At 41.8% G+C, this 14900-nt stretch overlaps 1 protein-coding gene across 1 annotated transcript in view; it reads right to left on the bottom strand.

Annotated features, from left to right (window-relative positions):
* Positions 1–13795, bottom strand: part of LOC126470671 (uncharacterized) — a 497178-nt gene extending 483383 nt beyond the window's left edge. The window contains exons 1-2 of the mRNA XM_050098664.1: positions 13792–13795; positions 4872–5083 (exon numbers count right to left, since the gene is read on the bottom strand). Of these exons, the coding sequence (XP_049954621.1) occupies positions 4872–5083; positions 13792–13795 (216 nt within the window). The remainder of the gene's footprint in view (positions 1–4871; positions 5084–13791) is intronic.
* Positions 13796–14900: the final 1105 nt, after the last annotated feature.

Raw genomic sequence — 14900 nt, 5'->3', positions numbered from 1 at the left:
ACCCGGATAGGATCAGCGCGGCGGATTATCGACTGTAGTAAGTGCTCGCGTCAGAATGAGTGTGGTTTTTAAGCCCTTTCACATTATCGTTTGGGGAAATGCTGTACTGGTCCCCAGTTCCCGCCCCAGAAAATACGATCACACACAGGACCAAGTTTACGCAATTCACAAATATTTAGTGAACTCAATTTCCCTCCCTTAGGTAACCGACGACTCTGGTGACAGGGAGGGCATCCGACCGCAGAGTTAAATAAAATGAATTTGCCAGAACTTGAGTATAGTGCGTTCATACTAGAAGGGGTAAACGCTAACTTAATGAAGAAGTTTAATTATACAGCAAAGCTACAAGTACCCAAAAGAGAAAAATGTTCACAATTCAGAGGGGAGTCATGCAGCTGGACTGCTTTGACATAAATTATTTTCTTCTGCCTTTACTTTCAAATCATTGAACTGGGATCAAGGAATGCGTATAAGCGATCTTAACTGAACAACCTTGGAGGTATGACAATTGGGCTGATGGTGAATTACAGTAAGAAGAAGTTAACATGGGATAAATATGCTGGAGAGATTAATAAGTAATAGAAACAGTCAACGAATTTACAAACTTAGAACAAGATAAAAAAAACTTAGATTCATGCTCCAATAAATAAAAAAGTGTGAGAACTCGCTTAGAATTGATGTGTGAAACTAAATGTTTTATTTAGAAGTAAATTACCAAAATTCATTAAACAAATCTTTATAATAGTGTTACCATCTGCAGTCATTCTTCCCTGATTAATAACTCAATTATGTTTCGTATGCAGAAAAAAATTATCCGTCTATTACCACTAAATGTTTGTTTTGTTTTTAACCAAACATGTTTCATCTATTTGCGTTGGACATCATTAGTGGCATATAAAATAATACAATTGCTTAGCTCTACATATCCTGTTATGAGACAAATCTTACCCTGGCAGAAAAGTTTGGTTTTCTTACTACTTATAGTAATAGTATTATGGTTTACTACTTTCTTTCATGTTTACTATTCGTTCCAAGTGCCCATTGCCCCTTGTGTAGCCATTGAATGACTGAAATACAAGTTTTCATTTAATTATACGAGATACGCATCTCACTGACCCTGAACTTGCTTACTGTACGCTGCGGCTGACGTTGCTAGTGAAGGGTTAACTGAGGTATCATGGGAACTGTAGAACGTACACTGCAGTGGTTTCTTGGGGTGGGGAGGGGCACACTCTGTGTGTGTGTGTGTGTGTGTGTGTGTGTGTGTGTGTGTGTGTGTATGTGTGTGTGCGTGTGTATGTTTTGTGTGTTTGTATATTCTTTAAGATAAGCCTGTGTGTATGTATATCTATGTTTCATTTTTTTTTTTTTTGAGTGGTAAGCTGTGACTTACTTGGTATACTGTCCTACTGTAATGTTCAATAGCCATATAAAAATTTAAAGCAAAGAAAAAATAAATCAAATATAGATATATCAGGTCTTTAAAAAAAGACACACACGCACATATGCCTATAAAAACACACACACACACACACACACACACACACACACACACACACACACACACACCCCTTACACATCATCCTCCCTTTCCACGTACACATTCTGCTGCACTGCTACCCTTTATACTGGACAGACAATATTACAGAAACAAACAGAAAGATAAAAATGGCTTAGAATTTATTTTGGAAATTGAATGATGCATTCAGAAATAAATTTCCAACGTGCCTTGAACTGGAAGCCCATACTTGGTCTATAATGCAAATAGTAACTGATGTAAGTGAAACACGGACGTCAAATGTTCCATCAGAACACAAACTGAGGGTTTCCATCAAGCAGTGGAAAAATGAATGTAGGGTATAATAACAAGGGACAGAAAAGGAAACGAGTGGATGAGAAAAATGGCAGGCGTAGGGAATGTAGTGCTGACTATTAGGGAATGGAAACGTAGTGGCCACATAGCGATACGAAATGATGGTAGTAGGACTACGGTGGGACTGCTTTAGGATCCTTAGCATAAGAAAAGAAGTTTATGATGACCTAAGTAGACAGAGATCTCGGAGGTGTGGTTTCTCCTGTAACTGCTGCCAACAGTTTTTCAAGGTTGATGGTAAGGCATCACTTGTTGCATCAAGAGTTCATGCGAAGGTGAAGGAATCGGTGAGACCAACACAGGATGGAATGGACGGCGGGGATGTTAGTGTGTTGAGTATGTTTTAGAATACATACTTTTTATATAACTATTGTTTATAATCCTCATCGTCCCTGAGGTGGAGGGAACGCGAGCTGGCAGTGGTCGTGTTGGCTCTCATCATCCTTAGATTACAACAATTAAAGCACATAAACAATACATAGAACGAAATAAAAACGATAATATTTGCTTGATGTGATCTGTCTGACTATACTGGAACTGTGTTCTGTTTATTTTCTTAGTGAAGGATTTGGATGCAGACGTGACTCAGCAAGAAGCATTATGAAAAAAAATTTGGGATGAGTACTAGAAAGGGTCAAGACATGAAATGTAGAGTAGAATTGCAATTTGGATAAGGTAGACTTAAAGAAAATATACGAGGTGTGACAATAAAGAAATGAGAATGATTTTCTTTGCAAGATGTGGCAACCGTGCAGGCTTGCGTAGGCACAATAACATTAACCTTGGTGTATAATCTGCTTCTAGTCCAAGCGGCACATCGATGCACCTGGTCAGCCGTGTGTTGTGCTGTAATAAGTTAGTACGTGTTTGTGGCTCTCGTCACGGAAATGGAACTGCATAATATTGGGCAACGGTATGCCACTTCTTTTTGCGTAGAATTGGGTGAAAACGCGACGACAACTTACAGTAAGCTTCAGAAGGCTTTTGGAGAGGAGGTTATGTCAAGACTCAAGTTTTTCGTTGGTATAAAACGTTTAGTGAAGGCAGAAGAAATGTTCTCACAGACGGATGTCAACTTGGCCAGGGTGCGTCAACTCGTACGATCTGATCGAAGATTATCCGTGAAAATGATTGCAGAAGAACTGAACATCAATCTAGAAACGGTTCGTCTAGCAATAACTGAAGATCTAGGTATGAGAAAGATTTGTGCAAAAATGGGCCCCAAAAATCTCACACCACAACAGTGAGAAACATGGGAAAAATGTGGCAGCCGATCTGTTTCAGCAAACGGAAATCAATCCAGTACTGTTGAGCTGTGTTATCACTGGTGATGAAAGTTGGCTTCTTCATTAAGATCCAGAGACATAACGCCAAAGTTCGCAGTGATGCTCAAAGAGATCACCCAGTCCAAGAAAAGCTTGCATGTAAAAGTCAAGAGTGAAATGCATGCTTGTGTGCTTCTTTGATTCCAAGGAAATTGTTCATAAAGAGTGGGCAAACAGTTAACCAATATTACTGCAAAGAAATTTTAGAAAGACTTCGTAACAGAGCTCTTCGTGTACGTGCCAACATTGCTGATAATTGAATTCTGCGTCACGATAATGCGCCATCCCATATTGCTCTGTCAGTACAGCAATTTTTAACCTCAAAACAAATTTCAGTACTATCACAGCCACCTTATTCACCAGATATCACTCAGTGCGACTTTTTTCTATTTCCAGGAGGCAAAATGGCGGTCAAGGGACACCATTTTCAAACAACACAAGATATCCAAGGAGCTGTGACGAGGGTCTTGGAGGATATTACAGAAGATGAGTTCCAGAAATGTTACCATCAATGGCAGAAGCGCTGGAAAAAGTGTGTGCAATCAGAAGAGAACTACTTTGAAGGAGACAACACTAAACATGACTAAAACGGTAAGCAACATTTTTTTCACATCAGTCTCATTACTTCATTGTCGCACCTCGTATTTCACAGGACAGGTAGGTATGAGAAATGATACCACAATCTGTGAGGGGAAAGGTTGCTGAAACTACCCAGGGAAAGGATATGGATAGTGTGAATATGTAGTGAAAGATGCAGACTTTGCAGCATTTAGGTGTTCCCAAGGCTTTGAGATGCAACATGGTGTTGGGATTTCAGTTTGCGCTAGGTATTCGATTATTGAAGGCGTTCCACGTGTTTGAGGAGACGTGGTATCTTTCGAGCCTGCTGACGATGAGTAAATGTATAAGGAGACAAAACAGCTAAGATCACCAATCTCCTGTTCAACCTCCAGTGCAATCAGTGTACCCGAACTGCCCACGTATGTAGTGCATTCTGCGTGCAAGTGTGAGAAAAAAATGTTCAAATGTGTGTGAGTTCCTAAGGGACCAAACTGCTTAGGTCATCGGTCCCTGGACTTACACACTACTTAAACTAACTTAAACTAACGTATGCTAAGAACAACACACACACCCATGCCCGCGGTAGGACTCGAACCTCCGGCGGAAGGGCCCGCACAGTCCGTGACATGACGCCTCAAATCGCGCGGCCACTCCACGCAGCAACGTGAGAAAGTTTTCTAAATGTTTGTGTAGCAGGTATCTGAGGCGGAACGTGGAGACCTGCACGGTATTCACCTAGTGGGATGTGAAAAACTGCTTAAAAGCCATATCCGTGCTGGTGGGCTCAACTACCCCTCGTCGTTAATCTACCGATCAGATTTGATCGGAGACTGACATAGCTCTCTGCATTGAAGCGTTCGCGTTAACACGCGCGCCACGGGCACGTTTTGGAGCCCGGTATACCTAAAATATCTACGATGGAGGTTATTCTGGCACAGAGATGGGAGGCGGAGTGGATGGTTCTCAAGTACTTGAAAGGAGTAGTGAAGTTAGGGAGAGGTCGATATATAGCTTTTGTGCAGTACCTTTTTGCAGACTGCAAGAGAAACTGGAAATAAACGAGAACGAGAAGAGCACAGTGAACTACAAGGTAGTGTTGTTGTTATACTCACGAGCAGCGTTATTCCAGGCACAGGGAAGGCCTGTGTGCGTGATGGGTTGCCGTCAGGCATGTAGCGGAAGAACTCGTACTCGTCCTTGTACCACTTGACGGAGTAGAGCGGGGCGCCGTCTGTCGAATAGTTGCACAGCATGCTGACGTTGTCGCGCACGTCCACCTGCGCGGGCACTCGAAGCTCGATCAGCTGCACAGCGCCGCACGTCCCTGAAAGCACAGATACTTGGATTATTTTATTTGGATTTGAAACTTACAGGCAAACAATTTATTCAACTAACAAACACTCACATACAAAATGCTTTGTTTTAATCTGGGTCGTGGAGTCTGCAACGAAATTCTATAAAGATGTCATTAGATATTTATATATAAAAACAAAGATGAGGTGACTTACCGAACAAAAGCGCTGGCAGGTCGATAGACACACAAACAAACACAAACATACACACAAAATTCAAGCTTTCGCAACAAACTGTTGCCTCATCAGGAAAGAGGGAAGGAGAGGGGAAGACGAAAGGAAGTGGGTTTTAAGGGAGAGGGTAAGGAGTCATTCCAATCCCGGGAGCGGAAAGACTTACCTTAGGGGGAAAAAAGGACAGGTATACACTCGTACACACGCACATATCCATCCACACATACAGACACAAGCAGACATATTTAAAGACAAAGAGTTTGGGCAGAGTTATTTAGTTAGTTAGAAACATGTCCCATAGACTTTTCCACGGTTTCTGACGATAGGATTAGGATTGGTTCAGCTTAGGGGATATGTGTCCTTTTTTTGTGAATTATTTCTTCTTACGTAACAAATGAATCAATATTTTTGACGACTAACTACGGGTATTTGAATGCTGTACAGCGAACCGTACCTGTTTTTAATGCAATTTTTGTCAGTGGAATAGCATAAGATGTACTAAAGAAATTACTAGATTAGACACTGTATTAGTTTACTACCTTTCAGGTATTTCATAAAACTTGAAAAATGCTCAATGAACTTCGTGGTGACATTCTGATATTCTTTCTAAGCCACCGATAGCATTAGTTATGAGTAACAAATGAGCTTTTGATACCATGGTTGTGTTTTCATATAGGCCGCTGCAGATCAGAGACACAAGAAATCTCACCAGCAATGAATATATCATTAAGTGTGACTTCAAGATCTTAGCAATGATTCCCAGATATAGGAAATGTCGGTAGTGCGTTATTACAATGTGGATTGACAGTAATCTCTCAGCAACACAAACTACTTTTGGCCTTAAATGAAGGATGCAGTCCAATGAGAGGTAGTTGTCTGTAGAAGTACTGCTACCTCACGAGTTACCAGTTTCGTCAGACTGTGTATCGGAGTCACAGATCCGTTAGTAAGGTTGTCAGACTTTCGATCATTGTAAGTGTAAGATAATCCCGCTCATTGAAGGTTGAACCCCCGACAGCAGCTTTCCCAAACATCAGGAAGCGCCTTGTCGAATTGACCTGAAACTCAATATCACAGAGTTTAAATTCACAGGCAGCGGGCCATAACACCTAGTAATTCCTAATATTACACTCCTTGCTAATACGCCTTAAAGCCCAGTTTTCGTTGTTAGCTTAGAAGTTAGTCGAAATATTCTTTTTGACTGTTGATAAAATTTGGAAATGTTACAGCCAATCGGGGTAACTTTGTACCACATTTTTCCATTTTTTCAAAAGGCTGGTCACAAGATAAATTAGCCATCACAACAGACATCACTACAGACATTGTAAAATTTTACATGTATAGTTGGTAAATGCTTGGAAAAATGAAAATGTAGGCTAACCATGCCCTTTTGGAGTAAAATTTCTGTTTTAATATCGGTAAAAAGTTATACCGTCTTTTGGGGAAGAGGGAAAGACTACAGAAATACTCATTAGAAATCACAGAAGTATTAAAATTGTTACCTTTGGTACAAAATAACAAGTACATGAAGCAGTAGCCATTTGAAACAAAAGCATCAAGTGGTACAAAGATATCCTCAACGGTGAAAAGTTACCCTGATTGATTGTATGTAAAAAGTCTTTAAACATCATTACATTACATTAATCCTTGTTCCATAGATCATGAATATGACATTTCGTAATGATGTGGAACGTGTCACTTTAACGTAAGGTTTCTTTTCACAAAATAATTTATATTTGTTTTATTTATTTATTTGTTTTACAGTTACTACTTCATATCTAACGATTCATCACACCACTTCTTTGAGTCATAACTACCATCGTAAGTTCGCTTATGTTGTCCACAGTCTACTAAGACAACAAACAAAGAATCATTAAAAGCCACTACGATGCAGAAACATTTACTTAAATAATATGAAGTACCCACTTGGAGGTGTCTGTGAACATCAATGTGCCATGTTCATAAGCAGTGGCAGTCGACTGGTTGATGTGGAGACACTCTCTCTTTCCTACTAGCGTTTGTCCGGTCGTACGTGAGCACTGTTTTCAAGATATTTCATATGAATGTTATTTAACTTTGAGATGGAATGCCGTTTCTGCCGTCATAATCAGCCAAAGACATGGAAGTCACATGAGGAATCTATCTGTTACTCTCGTACACTTTCTTTGTGTCTGCTATCAAATTTCAAATTATTGTACGTCGTACTTTCTGAGGCAGAGATTGGGGACGAGACCATGATTCGCCTAAAAGAGTGGGGAAAGCCGAGTAAGATTAGACACAGGCTTGCGGGGTAGCAGACCAGCAGTCGCTAATCTGCGACAAAGTGTCGAACCGTGTCTATGCCGCAAGATGGCACTCTGCACGTTAAGCTGTACGTCAGGTCGAACTGCCTGTTTGAAAATTTCTGATATAAAAAACTTTCACATTTGTTGGTGTTTCATATAGGAAAACTCTAAATACAAGGTTGCGCTACATTATAAATACTCAAATAAGAGACTAAAATAGTATTTGCAGTTGCTCTCCCATGACAGTTTCTCTTTCTCCAGCTGCTACTCACCTTACACGAGTCTGCTCTTTTTGAGAAGTTCTCTTTTATTTACGCGAGAGTAATCAATCAGCATCTGTTAGTTTCATTCTGAATGAGGTCCCTGGACTTCTTTCTTTATCAAATTTTTTTGCTTGGACGTTTCATCTATTCACACCTAGAGACACAATTGTTTAATTACTCTGAAAGCAGCTATTATCTAGCGCCTTTAGGTTACCAGGAGAAATAACACTTCAATGAACACTTAGCACGTGTCGTACAGAATCCCTGTGTCTCACTGAAGTTTCGTTCTTTAGTACTATCTTCGCATTATTGTTAAATAACAAAAAACCAAAAATCAGTGTTGGATTATGAAGCAGTACATTGCTAATACAATGTGTCAGTCATTTTGTACCCATGATGATGCACACATTACACATCATATTTAATTAACTTGAGAATTGCATGAGCATTGATCGATTTTTATTTAAGTTTCATTTTAATATAAATGTAAATTTCGTGTGACTAGGGCCTCCCGTCGGGTAAACAGTTCGCCGGGTGCAAGTCTTTCAATTTGACGCCACTTCGGCGACTTGGGCGTCGATGGGGATGAAATGATGATGATTAGGACAACACAACATCCAGTCCCTGAGCGGAGAAAATCACCGAACATCCCGGGAATCGAACCCGGGCCCTTAGGATTAACATTGTGTCGCTCTGACCACTCAGCTACCGGTGGCGGACTTCATTTTAATGTAGGCCTGGGATTAAATGATGTACTCTGTATCACTTTCTGTTTCATTTTCGTCCGTTATGCAAAGATAAAGTTACTAACAGTGCTTCTGTAACCTAACAAATTGATTAACTGTGGTCATAGTGAGTAGGTACTGGTTTCGTGACGTATGAATAAATAGTAAAGTGACTGATAAAAGTACAAAACATATAACCTGATAAATAAGTACACTGAGGTGACAAACGTCATGGGATACGTCCTAATATCGTGCCGGCCGTGGTGGCTGATTGGTTCTACGCGCGACAGTCTGGACCGCGCGACCGCTACGGTGGCAGGTTCGAATCCTGCCTCGAGCATGGATGTGTGTGATGTCCTTAGCTTAGTTAGGTTTAAGTAGTTCTGAGTGCTAGGGGACTGATGACCTCAGAAGTTAAGTCCCATAGTGCTCAGAGTCATTTTGAACCTTATATCGTGTTGGAAGCTTTTTCTTGCAAGCCGTACTGTAGCTGCTCGACGTGGCATGGATTCAACTAGTCGTTGCAAGCCCCTTAAGACATATTGAGCATGCTGCCTCTATTGTTCCATGAAATGAAATGAAATGTCTTGTGAAAAGGGCTTCCCGTCGGGTAGACCGTTCGCCTGGTGCAAGTCTTTCGATTTGACGCCACTTTGGCGACTTGCGTGTCGATGAGGATGAAATGATGATGATTAGGACAACACAACACCCAGTCCCTGAGCGGAGAAAATCTCCGACCCAGCCGGGAATCGAACCTGGGCCCTTTGGATTGACAGTCTGTCGCGCTGACCACTCAGCTACCGGGGACGGACTATTGTTCCATAACTGCGAGCATGTTGCCGATGAAGGGTTTTGTGCACGAACTGGTCTCGCGATTACGTCCCGTAAAAGTTCGATTATATTCTTGTTGCTAACAGTTGTGGCCCGATGACATTTTGGGTATACGGCTTCGTGGAGTCTGCGTGAGAAGCCGCAAGGGGTAGCCGCGCGATCTGGGCGCCTACTCACGGTCCGTGCGGCTTCCCCCGTCGTAGGTTCGAGTCCTCCCTCGGGCATGGGTGTGTGTGTTGTCTATAGCGTAAGTTAGTTTTAGTTAGATACGTAGTTTGTAGGCTTAGGGACCGATGAGGCCTTACCCCAAATCTCGAATTTCCAATTTCTGCGTGAGACTCAAATCCTACCATCAGCTGTTACCATCTGAAATCTGGACTCATCTGAGCAGGCCACGGTTTTCCAGTACTCTAGGGTCTAATCGATATGGTCACAAGCCGAGGGAGAGGCACTTCAGGCGATTTCGTGATGTTAACTAAGGTACTCGCGTAGGTCGTCTGATGCCATAGCACATTAACGCAGATTTTCAAGGTAGTATCATAACGGATACGTTCGTCATACGTCCCACATACATTACTGCGATTGTTTTACGCAGTATTGTTTGCTAGAACTGACAACTCCATGCAAACGCCGCTGCTCTCAGTCGTTAAGTGAAGGCCGTCGGCCACAGCGTTGTCCGTGGTGAGAGGTAATACATGAAATTTGGTGCACTCTTGACACTGTGCATCTCGGAATACTGAATTCCCTAATTATTTCCGAAATGGAATTTTCTGTGCCTCTTGCTATGATTACCACTCCGCGTACAAAGTCAGTTGATTCCCATCTTGCAGAGAAGTTACGTCGGAAAACTGTTCAAATGAATCACTTGAGTACAAATGACAGCTTCACCAATGCACTTTCATTTTATGACTTGTGTACGGGACACTACCGGCATCTGCAAATGTGCACATCGCTATCCCCTGACTGTTGTGGCCTCGATGTATATTTGTGCAGAATTGTATAGCATACTTTAAATGGTGTTCTTATTTAACAGATTAGTGAATTTGGTTTAAAACTATCAGAATAACAGCTGCTTCACTGGTTATCCTTCTTTATGTTCCCCACTGGTAGCAAAAGTAAAGCCAATTCCAAATTTGATATCATCTTCCATCGTACAGTTTTTACATAATATTCACTAGACCTTTCAGTCGAAAGAAAGTTCGGTAGGGCTACTTGTTTATTGCAGTAAGCCAGGTGCATCACGATAAACTGAAGTCGGCTAACCACCAATTGCAATAACTTTATTTTGTTCCAGGGTAAAGCTACAATAAATTTACTCCACGCACAGGAAAAGTTAATTTCACTGTGACTAAACTGGCATGTGGACGTTCAAAGTTAATCTTTTAATCATGATCGCCTTGGAACGATTTTCTATGCAATGTCTGAAATTAAAATTGAATGCCACTTAGGAAAACGTATAAAGGTGAGAATATAGAACGGAAATCTTTCCAGATAATTTCTGATAGCTAGAGTAAAGTTCATTTAATTCTGAATGAAAGGAGTTTTCTCAATGCTACAGCATAAGTTTCAGATACAGTCCTCTTCATTATATACACCGGATAATAATAATAAAAATTGAGTTTTTGTTTCATCAGTACACAGTACATTGTTGTAAGTACTTGTAAGAGAGACTTTTCAGTTTTTTTTCTTTTTTTTTTTTTTTAGTGGTATACTGCTCGAAACGTTGTTGTTGTTGTTATGTTAACTGCTGTCGTTTGCAGGGCACCTTCATAACCGTTTTTCCTTTCTGTGTGCTACAATTACAACGTCTGGAGTCATTTTTTTTCTTTTCCCTTTTTTGCAGCTTCTGTACTCCCTTGGCTTCATATTTTTATGCCTATTACTACGTCTTCACTTTTCATAGTGCTTCACTATTTAATCGCATTTGAAGGTGGCCTTTAGCACCTCATAAGTAATAGCCAAGGAATTTTCCACAAAGTGCGAGCTTGTGCTCTGCTTTTATTACTCGTATCAGTTATTTGGTACGTCTTTGGCGGAAAAATGAGGATAAAACGTCGTAGAAACTGCGTGACACCAGGTTTGCAAGAAATTTCCTAATCATGGTAAATGAAAAAGAAACAGCCCGCAGTCGTTCTCCAAGAAGCGAATGATGTGTTAAGTTCTTCCCAGGAAGCGTTGTACGCTGCTCGGCAGTTTTTCTTTTTTCTTCGCTGCGCCCTTGGCGTTTGGTGCCTGCCCATGCCTCTCGCCATCCCTACACCCCTCCCCTCTTTTTCTCTGTCGCTTGGTATAGGTGTGTGTGGGTGTGCGAGGTCAGGAGAAGGAAGTTCGCCCGGAGGTCTGCAGTAACGAGCTGCCTTCTTCACTGATCGGCTGCCCATCCAGAAAACCGTTGAGCAGAATCATGCGGATCTCGTATTACGTCGTCATGTGTTGCAGTACGTCCTCTAATGTTCTCGAATTTCCTTAGGCAGACGCCTACTGCGTGAGTTACACGCGACTATTTGTCCATAGGACAGCGTCTTTGCACATGTAGTTTTTATTCTAGGTCACAAAGTATTTTACATTCTGTGCTTTCGCAGCTATCGACAAGCACAGTGTTATGAAGAATTCCGCTGACAGCTTGTTCAATACTTGTTTTATTGACACACAACCGGTTTCACCGCTTAAAGCCGCATCATAAGGTGCAACAATGTTAAAGGGTCGTAGGTACCCATATTATCCAGTGAATATTGTATACTTTATTTTGGTGAACGAAGGATGAATAAATACGTGATCCAATAATTTCGTAAAATTTGCTGTTGGGTGGATCATGCAGTTACAGACATTTGTTTTAAAATTTGCCTGCATCGCTGTGACGTCAGGGCAGCCCGTTCTTGGGAAGGGTGGAAGCGGCACTCAAAACCTACTAACAAGGACTCTTTAGTGCTAACTCGAATGGGAGTCGCTGGAACATTTTTTTCACTGCTGCTACTCTTTGTAATAGCCCGCCACTTTTGTGCATAAGACGGGTCCTTTCTAACCTTGTTGGCTGGAAAGAAGAAGACGTTGTTTTTCTGATATTCTAGTGATAAAGTTTAGAGTAGCGGCATTTGTAGCTGATTGCAGAACAGGTCTGTTAACGCCAATGTACATTTCGCGTAAGAGCCGCGTAGAGTCGGTAAGTGAAATTAGGTTTCGTGCGGAAGCTAGAGGCATTCATTACTTCGTCGGTCCATTTGCGAATAACTAGGAAATAACAAGTAGCTCTACAAGGTACTGTCCGTCTACAACTAGATCTACATAGATACTCCGCAAGCCACCACAGGTTTTGGAAGGTGCCTGTACCATTACTTTCCTGTTCCTAGAGCAAACACAACGAGAGAACATCGACTGTCTATATGCCTCCTTATGAGCCCTAATTTCTCGTATTTTATCTTCGTGGTTCTTACGCGAGATGTACGTTGGTGGCATTAGGATCGTTCTGCAGGCTGCTTCAGATGCCGGTTCTGTATATTTTCCCAATAGTGTTCATGGAGAAGAACGTCACCTCCGGGGCTTCCCATTTGAGTTCCCGAAGCATCTTCCTAACACTTACGTGTTGTTATAAACTACCGGTAATAATTCTAATAGCCTGACACTGAATTACTTCGATGTCTTTCTTTAATCCGACCTGGTGCGGATCCAGAACACTGGAGCAGTACTCAAGGACAGGCGGCACTAGCATCCTATACGTGGTCTCCTTTGCGGATGAGCCACACTTTCCTGAAACTTATGCTGTCTTGTGGAGTATATATGTAGATGAAGACGCAGATGTTTGACGTCCCGTGAACAACGAGGCCGTTACAGATGGACCGTAAGCTCGTATTGAAGAAGGACTGAGCAAGAGACCGCCATCATCCTTTCAACTAATGTAGAAAAACGACGTAAGACCTAAATATCGATCGTCGGACGGGAATTTGAAATGCAGTTCTGCCGTAAGAAAGCCAGTGTTTTACCACAGGAGGCGCTATAAGTGTTGAGCAAACATTCTAAACAATTAGTTGAAAAAACATTGACCACAGCTCGCGGAGGTTGATCAAAGGGGGTCACACCCCATTTTACGAGGTCAAAAACAAGCACTACAGAAATGACATCAGCTGACAGCATTGGCACCCTTCTTGTCCCTCGTGGGATTCACCCAAGTTTTGGGAACATTGTGGTGATGTATTATGTGTAGGATCGTATGCCACGCCTACCTATGCTGTAGAGATCATAAGTTGTAGTCTGTCGTCACATCGAGGACAGGCTCGTTACAGAGTATACCCTCTGAAATAACCAGGATATTGGCCAGGTACTATTAAAAGGAGCCTTCGTGGCATTTAGGAAGGCCACGTACAAATCTGAACGGCCGCTACTCCAGAAGGCGAATCGAGCCCCTTACCCATTGTGCCTCCTTGGTCAGTGGCGCTGCAAGCATGAGATCGGATGATGGGTGCTGCTATGTTTCACCAGTCAGATATGGTAGAGGCGTATGAGAGGATATCATTTTATCCCATCAATTGCCTAATGTGTGCTTCGACATAACCGTACCTTACTAACGGGGTGTTCCAATGTACGAGTATACAACTATTCACCAGCCCAGCCGCACTTTGCCCATTGCCACTAACCGCTGTGTCGTGTGACGTTTTACGAGTGCAACCAAACGTTCATGTGTGTATACACACACATGAAGAAAATACGTCATATGAACATGAGTCCAGTATTGCTTCTATAAAGTTTAGGGCCATTTGTCTAATATCTCTCGATTCCAGCGATTTGAAAAAGGACTTGGAGCAGCACACAGCAGGTTTGTCAGCCGCACCTCCAGGTGTCACAGCAAGCACGTCACTTCAAGAGGACTGTCACTGAACCCTCAGTCACGTCCATTTTCGAATTTAACTTTTACCATGCTTTTCTGGACTTGAACTTTTGATATGGAGGTATGACTATGTATTGTTGTGTAAGGCGGTTCTGGCACTGCTCATCGGTTCGGCTCTGGTCTCACGTGACTTTCAGTAGTAAAGTTCGCTTTCTGCGCCATTTTTATCCACCGATGTATCGTCACACTCTGCATTTTTCTAGGCAGTGACCTGCATGGTTCGTGTGACGCTACGAGACAAAAAATTTGTGCAACTCTTTGTAGTACATTAATCGTGAGGGACACACTTGAAGAAGACGAAATGGTCTACCACATGAAATTCTTTATTGTATGAAACTCTTGACTATGTCTGCTTCAGCTATAATTCCTTGGTTAACCGCTATTGTTTTGAGTTCAATTTCGCTGAAGGTAATTTTCATATGTGACTCCCTTCATTGCCTAACTTACATGTATGTCATCTATTTTAAGTGATCTCGTTGGACTTGCAAAAGATATAATTGTTTACTAGTGTTCATCTCATACTTGATTTTCGTTTAACGAAAGTGTACAAAAATACGAAGTTGACAGATGCCTATCTGACGTGAGGATTTAGTATATGTTACTGGAAGTGCCGCTTAACGTATCTGTCAGGT

Source organism: Schistocerca serialis, chromosome 3 (assembly GCF_023864345.2).
Source record: "Schistocerca serialis cubense isolate TAMUIC-IGC-003099 chromosome 3, iqSchSeri2.2, whole genome shotgun sequence".
Lineage (NCBI taxonomy): Eukaryota > Metazoa > Arthropoda > Insecta > Orthoptera > Acrididae > Schistocerca > Schistocerca serialis.
This window is presented reverse-complemented; position numbering and strand designations above follow the sequence as displayed.